This window comes from Saccostrea cucullata, unplaced genomic scaffold (genome assembly GCF_032062105.1).
Source record: "Saccostrea cucullata isolate Sc308-1 unplaced genomic scaffold, CSIRO_AGI_Scuc_v1 ctg279, whole genome shotgun sequence".
In the NCBI taxonomy this organism is placed as follows: domain Eukaryota; kingdom Metazoa; phylum Mollusca; class Bivalvia; order Ostreida; family Ostreidae; genus Saccostrea; species Saccostrea cuccullata.
In genome coordinates this window covers 132,381-150,480 of record NW_026933486.1, presented here as the reverse complement: position 1 = coordinate 150,480, position 18,100 = coordinate 132,381, and the positions used below count along the sequence as shown (strand labels likewise).

At 34.5% G+C, this 18,100-nt stretch overlaps 2 protein-coding genes across 3 annotated transcripts in view; one reads left to right on the top strand and one right to left on the bottom strand.

Annotated features, from left to right (window-relative positions):
* The window catches only part of LOC134238456 (peptide methionine sulfoxide reductase MsrB-like), a 110,161-nt gene that overhangs the window by 60,489 nt on the left and 31,572 nt on the right, over nt 1-18,100 (bottom strand). The window lies entirely within an intron of this gene.
* LOC134238455 (fibroblast growth factor receptor-like 1) overlaps nt 289-18,100 on the top strand; it is a 31,666-nt gene continuing 13,854 nt past the window's right edge. Inside the window, exons 1-3 of one of the 2 annotated variants that reach the window (XM_062720580.1) lie at nt 289-751; nt 5,693-5,758; nt 17,693-17,968. In XM_062720580.1, coding sequence (XP_062576564.1) covers nt 5,707-5,758; nt 17,693-17,968 — 328 coding nt within the window. In that variant the 5' untranslated portion in view covers nt 289-751; nt 5,693-5,706. Of the gene's footprint in view, nt 752-4,222; nt 4,749-5,692; nt 5,759-17,692; nt 17,969-18,100 lie in introns of those variants that run through there. The other variant, XM_062720579.1, reaches the window with a different exon arrangement.

Genomic DNA, 18,100 nt, shown 5'->3' with positions numbered 1-18,100 from the left:
CAAAAGTCCGAAGACCATGGACTGTTTGCAAAATACGGATCTCAGTCAAAACACCTTGGCTTTGCTATAAATAAAAACCTTGAAACTTATCTCCAATTTTTTTAATTTATCACCCGTCGAAAAAATATTGCGCCTGGAAATGACGTGCATGTATTGACGGTCCTCTACATTACACGGCAGGCTGGGGTAGATAGGGTCCCGATAGCTAATCTAGGCCAGCTATTGATAATTTTCTTCACTGGTAAAGCCGCTAGTCCTGGCCACATCTAAACTAACTTGGTATTTGGTTATCACGTGGAAACTTCTAACGGCCATGAGAGCTTTGTTGTCATCGCTCTGGACTTTGCTATTTTTCAGTTGACCAAGAAGAAGAAATCCCGGAGTCTATGGAGATTTTAACTTTAGACTTGATTGTGCCCAGGGATTTTATTTTTCACGGAGAAACAACCTTGGGGTGACATAATTAATTTTGTTTGTTCTTTATTTGTATAATGGATATTTAATACGTGAGCAGGCCCTAGCGAATGTGAATGGAACTTCAGTTTTGAAATCGTTTTATCAGGAATTCCGTTCAACTCACCTGTTGAAAAAATACCTGTACCAATATATCTAACGGACAGACCGCGCAGCTGTTCGGGAAAACAGTGACTTATAGGGTGCCAGGAAGTTTGCAATAGGTAGAGTGTATTGAGAGTCTTCTACACATTGTAACGGAGTAAATTCTGGCTATATTGGATCGGCTGTCCGCAAGGTAAACATGCTTCTATAGAGCTATCTTAATGGAGCTATTAGAGACTGTAAACCTTTGTAAAAAGTCCGCGAACTTAAAAGCTAAACAAACAGGTCTTGATAGGCGGGGGGCGAAGCGTGAGTTACGACAGAGCTAGATTTATATCCTTCATCCTCTGGTACGCTGGTACGCGGAAATTACCTGTCGTAAGCCAAAAAACTACACAGATTTCTTAGGATTTTGATTTATTGAAAAAATTAAATCCTGTCCCAGGTTAATTGAATTTTTTTTTTATAAATGACAGGAGAAAGGAAAAGATGTCTCTTGTCACAATTTTTTAAAAAATATACGAACTCTTAACTTTAATAGAAATATAAAATGATGAAAGTGGTGAGTAAAAACTTCTCTCTAAATTATTATTTCAAATTAAAATTGAAATAGATGCAGACTTCCTTATAGGAGAAAAATGAAACAGATCGGTAAAATTCTCCAATAAATTTCTGTAGTTTTTCACACTTATGATTAATTTCCGTTAAAGAAAACCGTTATACCTGGGAAATAACGGTATATAACAACTGGTCACCTAATTACGCCAATGGAGATAGGGTGTTAATGAACGAAGGTTAATTACGCTATAACCAGCCTTGATTGGTATAACGGTATATGACACCAGAACAGTTTTTAATCAGCGTCTATTGAAATTCGATTTTTAGATGACATGTTCATATTTGACTAATGTCACTTTGATGGGGGTCAAGGGGAGATAAAAAACACACAGGTACCCGGGCACTGCCTTTATTAGTTTTATTTCTTTGGGTCTGAATACACTATACTTAGAAAGCAGATCATGGATTATAAGCACGATAACGGTTAGTGTATATATTTATCAATAGTTTTGTGGCTTTTATTTGCGTTTAAAAAAGAAAAAAATGCCAATTTAGGTTTCAGTTAAATTTTGACAGTTCTATAGATGTGTCATTGATAAACTAAAATGTTAAATAGGGTTTTAAAAAAGCTAACTGGGCTATTAGGAATGACAAGTTATAATGGTATAGGCAATGATGAAGTGAATTGATTGTAATTGATTAATTCTGATAATGTAAGGGTATAAAACGGTCAGAAACACACTTTACCAGTTTAAGAATGTTATAAGAGCACGCATGGGCAGTATCACAGAAGAATTCAATTCGTGTACATCTGTACTCGAAAAAAATAAAATAAATAAAAAATAATAAATTGGAAATATCCAGCATTAATGAATACTACATCTAAATGGAGGGTTTATATTTAAATAAGTATTGGTCTGTCATATTGTTTTATATTTTATATTTTTATACATGCACTGAAGTCACATGACTTAGAAAATCTACATACATCTGTACATATTTATCTTATAACAATATTTCTAGGATTTTTTGTATGTTTTTATCATTTAAAAAAAGCTTGGCGCTAGTCGCTCGCCCTGACTACTACCAACAGACGTGTTTAATGTCAAACTCCGCTTGTTAGCGAACGATGAACATGAAAATCACATTTATTTCATGTTAGCGTAATTTAGAATAACTGTCCTGTTGTGTCAAACAAAGGTCACGATACAACCACGCGAAAACATTTCCTGATAAACTTCTACACACGAGCGAAAATATTTGACATCCATAAAAGAATCTTTACTATTATTTCACCAAAACTAAATCTACTCTCTCTAAAACTCTCTTTCTTTTGATAAAAGAAACATGTTAGATTATCCCTTAAAGTTGTTGTGTATATAAAAGAGTATTATTACTGTGATAGGCGATTGTGTCGTTAGATAATCTCCCTTTATCTGGAAGCGTTGATCGCGTTATCTCCCTTTATTCAAAACAAGAAGCATTTCCTGTTTTCTCTGTATTGTTTCCGAACCCGAGTAAATCAATTAATTGTATCAATATTTACGTTCGTGTTACATAAGACTTCCCCGAACTTTGTTGTCCCTGTTGTCATTCGGATCATCATGTCCCCCGGGCTGGGCTGATGTGACAACCAATCAAGTTCAGCGAGCACTGGCCTGGCTTTAGTTGTAGATGAAAATACCCAGAAGACTTTGTAATTCGTTTTATCTGTCAAAATATGATGTTATTTGTCAGTGGAGATAATAGATTTGTTTCCTTTGTCGTAAAAACTCTATACCTGATATAACAAGTTAATCTTTTGACATCCCACAGGCGCGCACTGAAATTATTTTTACATCATTTTGGACATGTTTTTGGCATGAATTTGTCCAACGATCATGTAATGCAATTTGTCAAACAGGAAAAAGATTAAATGCACATTTACTTAGAAAATATCTAGATATTAAAAACTTAATAATAACAGATGACTAACATAAGTTGAAGGGACTTCTGGAGTCTGCCCTGATTGTCTTGTATTGACATTTAGGATTTACCGACATAGGTAAGTTTTCTTGCTCCTGTCATTGAAAACCATTCTCTAATTGACCACTTCTCCATTCTGTCAATAAAAGCAGCAACATGTTCAATATTTTTCTTAATTCTTAAAATTTTTAAAGTCTCTCAAACAACTGTTGTGTCCAAAAATAGACGCGGACTGTTTTTCCCTACAAGAATAGTCATCAGGAGCTGGTCTGTGAAGGAATCCGTGGTCAATCCCAGAGAATGGTCACTGTGTATATACAGTGAGTGTGATGTAACAGGGTTTACCAAGCTTTGATACTGGTCTGCGAGGAAAGGACAATATTTACTCTGAAATTCATTTGAAGTGTTGACGAAACGCCTTTCTGTAATCTACTAGAGGAAATGCCACTTTCAGGGGTTAAGTAATAATTGGGTATATATTGAGCCGCAGTCAAATAAGGAATTAGATGCTATTCTTTAACTTTTTCTGGACTGTGGTTTAATTTGCCATCTCTTCTTGTTTAACTTTTTTAAAGTTTACCAGAACTATTTATTCTCTGTATTTTGTAAAGTTGTTCCCTCTCAGTTATACTGGAACCCTCAGCCCTTCCACACTCTCCCCCTTTCTCTCTGAGTCTCTCTCGCACCCAGTGGCCTACTATTTATTATCATTTTGGAGCTTAAAATAAACTTGCACAGCACGTAAAACATGGAACAAGCCTTCGACGTGGGTATATCAAATGCCCTTCTAATCAGATTAACTAATGAAGTAATCGGGGCCATCTTAATAATGTTTACAAAAATAACGACCTAGGATCAGAGGGCAATGTAGATAAACACCGTAATGGACAATAGGTTCACGGAACAACGGGTGTCAAAGAGCGCACTGAAAAAAACATCTTTACATTTACACTCGACAGAATTGTAGATAAACTTCCTATTGATACACTGGGTACAAAATAACAGTCCATATCCGTAACATAAACATAAAGATTTAATATTCATTTGGGAGGGAGTATTCTTCTCACGGGGAGCATGTGTACACATTGCATTTGGGCCCGCCCACTTTTTCGCTCTGTACAACTAAGAAAAATTCGTTTCTTTTGAGTGACGGTTAGCGACATTCTGAATGTTATTTGTCAAGTGACTAGGAAGCGAAACGCTGGAAATCGACAGCTTAGAACGCTTAAAGAAAAAAAAAGAATAATTATAAATGGTAAACGTTTCCAACCAAATAACAGTGTTTGATAGTGGGTTATCATAACTCTTTTGTGAAGATTTCCTTTTAACACCGATGCTGGATTCAACAGAAGTACCTCCCCCTTGTGAATGAGATAGACTGAAGCCGCACGCGACATTGGCAGTTAAATCTTGATGGAGAACTGAGGTGGAGAGTTTTTATTGTTTATCAACAGTCTGTTAATTTGGTGTTAGAGGAAAATTATAGGTGACATTTGTCGGATTTTAACGGGTGCAGGAACACGATTTATGTCTTATCGAGTTTAGGGAAGCATGTGGAAATTGACACTGTTTGGGATAGTGATGAAACCCTGGCTTTGATTTATCTTCTAATATGATCCCTCCTTATGTCAGATTTACCATGGAAATCGACAAGTGTTCAAATTCAAGTAAGTTTTTCGCCGCCAAGAAAATATTTTTATCGATTTGAACGAAAGAATATATGTTCCATGCTGATTTCTTGAGTATTCGAATCTCTTTCTTTCTTTCTCTTTCTGTAGTATCTTTTAACATGTATATATTTTGATTAGACGAGCGAATTTTTCCATTAGAGGGTCAATCAATCCAAATATTCTGTTGGCCAAAATCTAATTTATATGATAATAACAAGTGAACAGACTCTAGAAAGGCACGGACGGCGATACAACGTCATTGGAGGATGGCGAATAATACAGGTACATTATTGTCCGCGGCACGGCCGTGATTGGCAATAATAATTAAACCTGGTCAGTCAAATTCAAAGTCCGTCAAATTCACCACATTCAAAACTCAATCATGGTATTATTAAAAATGCAGTTGCTGCTTCATTTTGTCGCAGATTTCTTTTTACACAAAAATGTTGACTTATTTTGCCTTGGGCAGATTTTTGACATGTGAATTTACATCGCTAGAATCAAATGCCGATTTTTAATTTGCAGAAGGGAAAATCGATTTGACGGAAATAATGTTCGTTTAATGTAGCGAACATAGTTCTGAACACAGCGATAACGTTTAGCGTCCGTTATAATATATTACAATAATCCATTAAAGTGCTGAATTAACGCATTGTGGCCATAACGTTTGTTTTTGTCAGTTTGAGTGGAAATGTTGAAGTTTAGAATAACACGATGATGACATTAGTCAAAAATAAAAAAAAAAAGTTTTCTATCAACACCCGCTGACAATTTGGCGGGAAATACTCAGCTTCCGGGCATGAGTACCGCGCGGACAAGGTGGTCACACGTTCTAGATAGTGTGTTTACTTGTAGAATTGTCTATTTATTAGTAGTATATTTTGCTACACAATATTCCTTGAAAGCAATATTAAGTTATAAAATTTGTGTTTCTGTTTTAGATAAATTCGAGAGGATGCTGATTTTGGCTGTCTTGGTATCCACTGTGGTGACGATCTCTGCACTAGGTAAGTTGTCCCTGGAATATGTCCCCCGACTGTTCATTTAATTTTGCGATCCCCTAAAATTGTATTGTTTTAATTGCAGTAATGAATGATAGTTGTTAGTTTGTTGACATTAGATAGGCATTCGTCATGATAAAAACGTGTCAATTTCGCAGGTAAAAAAAGTATACCATTTCTTCTTGTTTGAGCGTGCCTGACCTCGCTTGACCTTTCCTGGTCTTTTCCTTGCTTTAATTTACGATCTAATTTCCGCCATTTGTTCTTAAATTATCAATTGGACCCACATCACAGGTGTGCATTCTCCAACAGGTTCTAATTAATTCAGCGAATATCTAAAGGTATATCAAGGGACATCACAATTTATTCTAGGTATAATTTTTACCTTTTTCAGTTCTTGCATCCTACAGGTATTTTGTGATAGGCCCAGAATGTTGTAAATAGCAGATGGGGGATTTAATGAGAGAAACCAGGGGGATTGCTCTAGATTTTTTGTTAGGAATCCAACCGTAATATAACAAATATTAAATAATTGAAGAAACCAAAATTTAAGTAGACTGTGTTATTGGTAAATGAGATTTTGTGCTGTAAGTTATAACTTCTTTCAGCTTTAGGAACGAGGGCAGTTTGTGTTTATTTGATTTGGTTTTTTTTTCTCTGGGAATTTGTTAATTTGTAGTGAGATGAGTTCACTAGATGACCCTGGGCTAGTTTTTGTTGGGGGGACTGTTTTTAATTGTATTTGGTCCCTCTCTTTCGGGCAGTGCTATTGATTCTCGTTCTATCCCGTTGTCGCTTCATACGCTGTTGAGTTTCCCCTGAATGCCTGTTGTTAGTGCAGTAAATGAGATTAACTTTTTGAATTAACTTTTAAACAAAATCAATGTGGTTCCAAAGAGTACAAGTTTTAACTGTTTGAGGCAAATTTTTGTCCCTGCAAACTCAAGATACAGGATTAAATTGGAGGACTTGTTCTCTGTGAATACCAAATGAAAAAATATGCAAAACCTAGTATTAGAATATTTAATGCGATTAGGGAAAATTATTCATTGAAAAATATGAAAGAAAAAAAGTGCCTTAACATGTCAGTTGGTGGATGAAAGGTAGAGAATATAGGGGCCTGAAACTGTGACCTTGGAGGTTGTGTGTGTCATTGCTATACCCTCTTATAATTAAGAGTTTTAAATTAAAAGTCTAAAATCAGAGTATAAATTTTCATGCCACAAAATCAATATATATTTTTTAGCTGATACTGATCGTTCGGTGTGATTTCCTCCCTGACATGTGAATAAATAGGCTATAATTACTTTAATTTGTGTCAGATTGAATTTTTCTTTTCCTGTAGTTTTCAGTAAAACTGTGAAACTTCATGACATGTGATCGGTGTATAATGCCCTCAAGATATAAGTTAATTAAGTTTGACATGACAATCATTTAATACCATTGCCATTGTTGTAGTATTTCAAGGCATCCAAAAAACTTTGAATTCTAAAAAAGATGAAAAAAATCTTGTGTTAGTATTTGTGAATTTCGTTTTAAATTTTTGATATGTTTTAATAAGTCATTTTCTGATAAGTACATTTGAGACACAATTCAAAATATTTGGATGATTAATAAATATTGCCCAAGGCTATACTATACAACTGAAGAAACATGAATTTTTTAAAAAAAATTTCATTATTGCTTTACTTTGATAAGATAGATACTGCCCTTAAATGTGTTGTAGATTGTAATATACAGAAATAACAAGCATTTTCATTCCATCTCAAAAGGTTCTGCTGATAAATTTTGACAAATGACAAGGAACACAGATTTTTGTGGACATGTTTTATGTCATTTAGTAAAATTATTAAATGACCATAAATTAAGTTTAAACATCAGATAATTTTTTTAGTAGAAACTTGGATGAAAGTAAAGTAGAAAGACTAATTTATCAAAAAGAAAGTTTTGTTAGTTTAACTTTGTTGTGTGCAATTTTTGGTCAGAATTTTCAGGCTGTTTAGATGGTAAATATTTTCCCATATTCCTCGATCACTTTAACATCCGTGTTTTTTTTAGTTGTAGTAATTAGCAGCTGGTTAGTCTATATTTCATATTTAGCCAATTAAATCGGCAGTGACAGAGTGCAGATCTGGCTCTTTCGAGTGTTTTACTGATATAATATCATAGCTATACAATGTAAAGCTTCTCAGGGCAGTTCTGGACACTGTGTTTTGTCATGGCGAGCAATCTGCGTCTTGGTACTGTCAAATGCGGCACTTAACCACCACATATTTTACTTTAAAAATCTTCGGAAAAAGTCATGAATCTGCCACGAGCTGTAAAGCCTCGCGATAACAGGGACAGGGCCACCAAACTTTGGGATAAAAAATACCAGCATGGATAATTTGTACAGGAAGACAAAATTAAGAGATTTTTTTATAAGTATTACTCACATCCATAGAATAGTATAAGGAAAGTCAGCACCAATACATCTTTTACATTAAGCATTTAGGAAGTACTAGGAAATCAATTTGAAGTACATTTGAAGCTTGTAAAATACTGAGATGACTGTTGCGGTATATCCTTATTGCATTATGAACACTTTAGAATCAGCGTTAGGAGTACTTGAGACTTTCTCTCTGGTGCTGTCAATACTTCAGGCTCTCACAGAGCTCTCGAGGTAATGAAACATAATGGACACTCCAGCCTCCATTTCTAGCAGCTCTCAAGCCTAGGACAATTTTTTTTTCTACTTGTCGGAGGGAAAGTAGAATAAGTGCATACTTTTGTTGTCTTTTTCTTCATCAGACAATCTCTGTATTTAGTTCTGTTTTTTCGAATGATTGGTCAAACAAGTTGTCTTGATCAAGTTTATTTCAAGTAAAAGATTAGGGTAACATCAAAATAAGATAACATGGCATAGATCAGTGCAGGTCGTAAAGCACATTCTTACAAAGTCAAGGTTCAATTTTCCGTTAAAAATCCTACTACAAAAGAGAGAGTTTTAAAAAGAATCACGAAAAAACATTTTTCACAGTTTTATTTATATAGAAAGCCTAATTCAGCTTTCATTGAATTTATGAAACAATTCAGAATTTCTTACAAAAAAAAAAAAAGAAAGAAAAGAGAAAGCTTGTAAATGGTTGATATTTTTGTGGTAGATGGTAATGACTCCTTTTAATGTGACTATCATTCATTTAAGCACCTACTACAGCCCATAGGCTCCGAGAGTAAGATTTTCCTCCTTTTTTTTGTCGTTCACTGTAGTTTGTTCAGTGCATTATATTTATACAACTGTGGTGAAAGTTTAAAGGTTGGGGCGTAGTTTCTTTGTATTAACGTTTGTGGAGATATGTCATTTATAATATCTGACTGGTCAATGGATTATGTCAAAATAAAACAAATTCTGTCATAAAATTAGGAGAACTTTTATGTCCAAATATTTGTTCTGTACACAGATTTTCCCTTTCAAGCCTTAGTTGTGCTAAATTGTGAATAATTAGCTGTACATATATTCTTCTATTTAATTGACTTGCACTAGATCTGTGAGGAGGTTTTTTGTTGGTTGATATAAAGGCCAGAGATTTTTACACATATTTATAACAATGTTCTCCCCCTGACGGCCATTTACAAGGTTCAAGCTTTCACCAGCGGACAGCGACAGGCAGATTAATTTTTCATCAGGATTTCTTGTAATCCTGTCCAGAGTTTATGAAGGGGATGAAGAGAACAAACGATAATTGTCACCTTAGATTTCTCAGGTGACCGCTGGTCAAGTGATGAGTAAATTCATTAGTTACCATGGTAACAGATGATTCAAACTTCCTGTCCTATGCCACCTTAATTTTCTAAGAGGCCTGACTAGGAATAATAATTTCTGCAATATTAATTTGCATGGATATTTGTCTTAATGTATAAGATTAAAATCTAAGGAGACGTCAGGCCTTCTTTTTGATTTGGCAGATGAAAAATTTGACTTTGGTCGGAAATAGGCAAAGCAGAGAAGGAAAATGTCAGAGATTTCAACATGAATCATGTATATCTTGGAAATTTGCATTTTGTGGTTAATTATATTCTTTTGACGCTGCCTTAAAACATGCATAAATCTGAATTTTATTCTTTGAATCACACATTTATTAATTACCATAAGATTGTGGAATTATAATGACATTGTGTGAAGGAACATTATATAAAAATTCTTTGAAGACCATATAAAAACATCTATTGAATATTATAAATAATATTAATTATTTCAATTCACAGAATATTCTTGAGAACCAGCTTAGCAGTAAAATAATTAAAATCGGAATTTTTCTTTTCAAAATTTCAGAAACGTAAAAAAAACACATGTGCAGAATGGTAGAAGAAGGTGAGCTGTCAACTTTGATTTTATCGAGAGTCTACCAATTCTGAACCCTCCCCATTGCATGTCTCTCTCTATTTTTTTAATTGCTAAAATTTATTTGTAAAATACCGACAAGTCAAAAAAAAAATGGCGGTCATGATCCCTTATTGCCACTGATAACAGGTGATAATCAAGGTGTCAACTGCTACCAGATGTAATGCAGAATTGCTCATTCCTCATAAAAAGTGTTTTTTATCAAAGACAGAGATTGTGGAAATTTTGCAAAAAAGGACGGTAAATAACGATTGAATTTACTTGATACTTTGCTGCAAACAAGTTTATATGCGCCTAAAACAAAACAATTCCTCCATAAATAATACGGTGATCAGGACCAGTACTTTATTATTAATTTAAAGAGGAAATGAAAGCAAGTACAGGTAACTAATAAAGAGTCTGCAGAGGGAACACCGCGGATTATGAGATTCAGTTTAGCAAATCCTACATCAACACCAGCATATAAAAGCCCTTGAAACTGCAGAGCAACTTGACAGTACCTCTATGAAGACTTCTTCGAATTTATGTAGCTAAACAATAATTTCAAAATATAATATTAGCAGATTGGAACAGGACTTAATGCTTTGATTATTGATATCATATGTACTAAGAGTAAAAAAAAAAAGAATGCACATTCAGAATCCATCAAATTCATAAAAAAAATGTGTTAAGTTTTAAGTTTGGCTAACAGGTTTCCAATTCTTCAATTTCAGATCTTTATTAAATCCAGGAAACAATTCTCTTGCTCCTCATAATGAGAAAAATCCATTCATCCATCAGTTAAAAGCTGGAAACTCAGACCGTCTGCAGAATATTATTAATTCGTTTAATTGCCTAGTTAAACTTCGATATTTACCCTGAATATTATTCAAATGACACTCAAATGAATGTGCAAACTATACAGTGAAGAACATAATTAAATTTTTATAATTTCAAATATTACATGGTACTCATATTAAACAATGTTTGAATTAAAAGTTGTAATTTTTATAAATAACAACATTTATACATGTAATGTGTATTAATATTAAAAAAAACATATCTTGTAAGTTGTTTTTTTGTTTTGTTTTATGCTACAGTGAAATGTGTGACTTTTTATTTGTGAAAAAGGTCGTTGCTAGCATGATTTTTGTCTTTTTTTTTTTTTTTTTTTTTTCGTCCTCCAACTTGACCTTTCTTGAAAAAAAATCCGTAAAACTAAAAATCAAATTATGGTCGCCTTATGTCCGAATAAAAGGGGTCCTGGGATATCTACATAGATCGTCAGCTATGCCGCGTAAAGTTGCCGTAGATAAAAAGTATATATAAACTGGATATGTCAGATTGTAATAAATGGAGGCAATATTGTAGTTAATGTAAACATTCTTAGGTTGGGACAGATGTTTCATTTCTTGTTCTGATGGCAGATGTTCCTGATCGGAACCAGTGGTGGGGGGATATTTAGGAACCGTATCTATGGTGTATCTGTCAGGTCTCGAACCCAGAGCAAAAAAATCCTCCAAAAAATTGTCAATTGTATATAATTGTACAGCATTCAAAATGTTCTCAAGCAAATATTAGATAGGAAAATTGTATCTTTTTGAGTCATGAATCACTGAAAGTTTGCCGCGAAAAAGTTGATAAATCCAGAGCTGTGTTTTTTTGTAGAGAATTATGTAAGATATATGAGAGAATGAGAAAAGTTGTACACTGGCCTGCAGTAGATTTAAGATGTGGCAGGGGGATATTTATGATGATGTCTAATCAAATTAAAAAGACGTAATGATTATGGACGACAGAGGAATGTTTGTGGTGTCTGGGGGCTACTGTTGCTCCGTTTGTAGGACAGCGCGGGGCGACACCCATTACAGCTGATTTACACTGCATCAACACCTATATATCTCATCTCTTGTTTGTTACAATTATACACGGGAGAAATATTGTGTGCCCATCTCTTGTCTTTTTACTAATGACTAGTGAAAACACTTTCAGAACAGTATGTTTCATAAAACAATGAACATCTTGTTTTAAACTTTATTTTTCAGGTAAAAAGAAATGTTAAAGTTTGTTGCTTATAAATAAAATATTTTAAAATCTGAAAAGTGGATCTATTTATCTACAGAAAAAAATCCTTCAATAAAAAAACTTACTGTCCTTAGGCAAATAACCAGTTTACCAGTTTATTAACATCTCTTTGGTTGTTATTTAACAACACAGAGATCAATACATATTATCATAACATATATACATACATGCGTGAGCATATATATGATATACAAAGTGTGCTTATAATCAAGTATTTCCATATATGTTTACACTGATGTTAACCTGGAGGTTTGACTCTCTCGTTTAAAATTTTAATAAAAGAACAGAGTTTACTCAATAGTCCAACATTTTTTGAAGAAAACAATTCATTAAATTTGATAATATTTGGTCTTGTAAAATAATATTTCGGAATGTACAATTTTCTTTCATCTTTTAATTTTTCACAACATAAAATATAGTGGAATTCATCACCAAGATCATTTTTACATAAAAGACATATTCTATTAATTCTTTCAATACCTTCCCATCTTCCTGTTTCAATGGGTAATTTATGGTTTGCTGTTCTAAATCTAGCTTGCATGGTCTCCTTGAAGTGTTTCTTAACTAATTAAAAAAATAGAGAGAGAGGACTCTTGGTCAAAATTTCATTGAGGGTATTTGTTCAGTAAGATGTACATGTATTTTTTTCTCTAAAACTTGACAATATTTAGCCCCCTTTTTGGATATTCTCATCAACAACTGAAACAAATTAATTACAAAATTAAAGCTCTTAAATTCTACACTCATAACCAAACAATTTAGATTTTTCAAATATAATGGTAAATGTTAGAACTAATCCTGCTAATGAGAAATGTGGGTATAATTTAGTGACTAATTAGTACTTATGAGTCACCATGCAGGATGTAGAAATTAATTTATTTTTAATTTCTCAAAAAAGTTAATCTGAAAATTTTATATTTTCTCAGATGTGGGCAGTATATAAAAGTTAATTATTTTAGGCTTGTTAATTTATTTCTTTTAATTAAAATGCAACTTTTGCAGCTGTGGAAATAGGATTATCAATTCCGCCTGGTCTATTTTTTTTCAAACAAGTTATTTGATGGATGACAAATGAAATTTAAAAAAAGAGAAGGAATTCTGGATGCTTAGCAGATGGTGTAATTGTAGTGACAGTGAGTCGTGATCGCGCCCCATTGTCAGTTTCTACCTGGGTGGGAATAAGCAGTATGGTGATGGGAACCAAGGTCAAAGGTCAAGGTCATACTGTGACAAACATGGGATGAAATGCTTGCTCTAGCAAAGACTACCACAGAGTTAAACAGAATGTGTGTAACGGCCTGGAAATGCGCATTTATCTTCACGCAATTCTTGATGTAAAAATTATCTTATTAAGGTAGAAAATTACTGTAATTTCTCCAGGAATTGGCCTTTGGTGTTTTAGCTCATTCATCTAGGTGTTTAAGTTTAAGCACCTGCGAGAAGCGTTGATTCTCCGGCTAGGTGTGTGTTTTTCTACATGAATTCCTCTGATCTTTAGGAGGACCATGCTTTTGTTCACGAGTTACAAGAACTTTTTTCATCACCTCCTCGTTGGTCGATCTTTTTCATCACCCTGCGATTGCTAAGGCCGTTTGTCATTGGTTGGTCAGAAACAGAACTCCCGAGACCTGGCCTGGAATGACAGACGAGGGTTAAACATCAAGATCTGTACAGGGAAACAGAAACTGACAAATTTATACACTCTGGATGTTGTAGAGCTTTCGCGGAGCAGTGGGGGGTGAAGCAAACACAGCTACATCCCGTTAATTGTTTGGGGTTTTTACTTCTCAGGAAGCTGATTAATGCATTATTTATGGCCAGCACAGGTCCCCAGTGTTATTTTTAAGTTCTTGAGACATTTTTATTTCATAAAAATATTGGTATTGGGGATAAATGGCTCTGTTTAGGCTCTATTAATAAGTGGTGTTTTTAACGAGCTATAAATGCAGTTCTTGTGTAACTTGTCATGTTTTTTTGTTATTATGTTGTTCTAAGGGATGTTTGGTTTTGTGTTGGTGTAGCATTTAGTACTAAGAGATGCCAAAGTTTACAGATAACTGGTATTTTATGATCTAACTTTAGCAGAATGAAATGTGTGGGTATATAGCAATAATCAAAGTGCAGACAAATAATTTAGACAAATAATCGGCATTGTTATATAGCTGTGCCATTCTGCACTATTACCAATTTTCTCCCGATTTTTCCTGTGATGTTTTTTAGAAGCTATTGTTTTCATTTAATTTTCTTGAAATGTCTGCCTGGTACAGAAATAATTTCCAGTAATCGAATCGCAAGAAATTTGATTAGCATGTTTATGATCTGAATGTTATGTTGTGATAAATGTAGCAGTAAAAAACGAAGAAAAAAATTACGGTTCTTCTGGTAATTGAATTACGTTGATATAGCTATGAATTAAGGGGATAGGAGGCTTGGGTAATCGAATTAGGGGGATACCCACAGTTACACATACTTAGCTGCAGACTCTGATGAAGAAAAAAGTAGCTCAATATGCCAGGAAAGCCATATCAAAGCTAGGGCTGTAGACTGGTGTATAATTGTGATAAATACTGGGTACGGGGTATAGACACCAGGGAATTATGGGAACAGACATGTATCGCTACACCAAGATAGGAATCTTAAAATGTGACACTGTTTACAGTAAAATTAATGTGCAGGAAAAAATAAATCTGCAATTTTTATAATCTAATAGTAGTATATAAATGCAGCTGCAAAATATTATCATTCTCCAAAGGTATCATTTTACAATTGAAAAGGGTTTTTCACATGGAAGAATTTACTAGTCAGCATTAGTATGTTAAAGGAAAGATAGGTTTTTAATTCTTGCTGGTTCATAAAACTACTGAGAAAAGTATATTGACATAATTCCTGGCAGCTAGTACATCAGGGAAGGGAATCTGAGACCAGGGGATTAATTAAACAGAGGAAATATTGGAGGCTTATAAGGGTTAATTACTCACGGTGACCACTCATTGACCAGTCACTGGACCCCAATTAGTAAATGACTCAAGTCCGTAATGGCCGCTGGTCATGTAAGGCAGCAATATCACGTTCCCCCCAGAAACAGCGCTGTGTAACCATAAAATCTTATCAAAATTCTGGAGAAACCATGCTCACATCCCAAACAGTAGTTACACATATTTACTATTAGAAAGCAATTTATATGAAAACTTAGTGGAAGAATCTGTACATCTTTTTATCATAGAAAGCACTGCTCTGTTAACAGTATAGGAGGCATCTTTATCAGCAGAGAAAGCGCTGGTGAGGGGTCCCCCAATCAAATAATAACAGCCCAGATTTACTTTGATGGGGGGGCTATCTGTATGAAGTGGGGAGATGTGTGGTATTAATTACTAAATATCATTTAGGAGCCATTAGCTCAAGTCTAGAAACTCCAAACAATAACTGCTCTGAGTAAGGTATCAAGTTCTGCCATCTTTGATATCCTAAGTGATTTTTTTTCCTCCTTGTTCTGTGTGAGGCAGGAAGTTTTCTGAAATCATTAAATTATTGAATGATAACTGTTTTCTTCCCTATTTTTCTTCTTTATCTAAGCTTTACGTATCTTAACAATTGAAGATTTACCTTTTTAAAATATTTTTTTTCAAAAATTTTTTAAAATTCTTTTTGTTGTCCATCACATTTTATCATAAATTAGATATTTCCGTCATTCAGTTGTAAATCAGCAATAAAGAAGGCATTAATTGAAATGCATTTATGCTTTTCAAAACTAAACTCAGACAATTGTTGAGACACCATTAGTTGTATGAACGTAATTCCCTGGAATATCCTCCCCTCCTCTCTCCATCAGACAATGTAAAAATCTTCCGCCTTCCCAGCCTTATTCCGCGACTTGTCCCCATTAAAACTAAAACACAAGTTACCCATTATAATCATTACCACTGCATTAAGATCTTAATAGTTACAAGAAATTCTTAAAACTGATTGGAGTAGTTTCCCTGACAGCCCTGGCAACATAGCCAAAATAACAACTGGTCCCCTGAACAGCTGGTAACATAGCCGGAATAATGACTGGTCCCCCAGAACAGCTGGTGCTAAGGCTGTGTATAAATGCCAGAAAGGTCTACATGCTGAGAACATGCAATATTGGCAGGCCGATAATCACTGCAACTCTATTAAACCCTTGAATAAATTAGAAATATTCTCTATTAGCTATCAGCAGTAAATAGCTTTCTAAAGGTTTGAATATTAAAACAGCAGCAATGAATTGCAGAACAGGGCCCATTTAGAGTGGATGACTTCAGTCACTGATTGGTTTTGTGTATTAGAATGTTAAAGCTTTTCATTTGACAGATCCATTATACTTGACAAGGTCGACCATTTTATCTTTGGCAGGGACGTGACATGGGTGAAGGAAATCTGTTTTCCTTGGAAGCCAGGCTAGCATTCCATGCCTGCTGCCTGCACTTAAACCTGTTAAACTTTTGATACATTAAAACTGCATTTGCCATCCCCCTCGGATTTATTGGTGAGAATTATGATTTGTGAGCGGCGCTTTATGAAGCGGGAGGGATGTTTCCATTACACCACCTGACAAGGACTAGCAGCTTCTCAAGTGTTGTAATTCTCAGATAGCACATGCTCCATCATGTTACACAACTTTTTAATTTTAGTTTTTGAAAAGGATAATTGGCTATTTACACATTATCGGCATTTCTGGCCACTTAAGGCTCCAGCATATACAAAAAACTAACACCGTCGAAGCCTGGTTTGGCTCCAAATCCTAAAACTTGGGAATTCGAGAGTAAAAATGAAAAGAATTAGAGTAAGACGTGTGCACACTGATGAGAGAGATAGCCTGTGTTACGGTATCGGAGCAAAAAATGTAACAAAAAAAGTTTTAAATTGATAAAAGTACAATGGAGGTGTACATGTGTTGTGTGGTATTAAACAGAAATGAAGACTGGTGTCTGTTAGAGATTGAATAAGGGGCACCTGCTATTGTCCAATAACAAAAACATGGGGAAATGTTGTAACTCAAACCATTAACCTTCTGTAAAACATCCCCCAAAAATGAACAAGACCTGGTCCTCGTATTGATAGAAAAGCTTATGTACATTGTCATCAAGTATCACATGACATCTCTATGATAGGCCTCTTCTGCTAGGTCTTTTTCTGCCTGGCTAATTATTTTGTTGTCATTTCTCAATCAGATTATCAGCTTTCCTTGAGTTTACGTATGTAACAGACATTACATAAATGAATAAGTTGACTTTTTTTGTGAGTAAGAGAAGAAATATTTTATAATCAATACAAAAACACAGATTTATAATCACAGGAAAGTCAGTTGTCCTGTTCTTCACTAATGATTTGGTTTATGGTACAAGAATTATTAATTCTGTTTGACCCAGTTTCTGCCATTTATAAAGCCTTGAGGTAGACATTATAGAAGACATGGTATGCTGCGTATTATGACTAATATCTCGATTATAAATGTTTTGTTTTGATTTTTCCAGGTCCTCCAAAATATGTCGGTGACGGCAAAGGGAGACAAATAGCGAAAGTGAATCATACGAAAAAATTACTGTGTCAAGTGGAAGGAGATCCGTTTCCATTTATAGAATGGAAGAAAGACGGTGAAAGTATAAATGAATTATGGGAAAATCATAAAGTGCTAAAGGACGGGTCTTTACGGATTAAACAGATAGAAGTAGAGAATGCTGGGAGATACGTCTGTAAAGCGACCAACGGATTCGGCAGCATCAGTGTTAACTATACACTAATCGTTGTTGGTAAGTTAACATTTTTTATTGAAGGGAGCTAACTCCTATATGTTAAATTAAAAGGGGGAACAACCTCTTGTAGGATCATATAGATAACTTCATTGGCAGAAATTCACTTGATGACTTCATTGAATGTCAAAA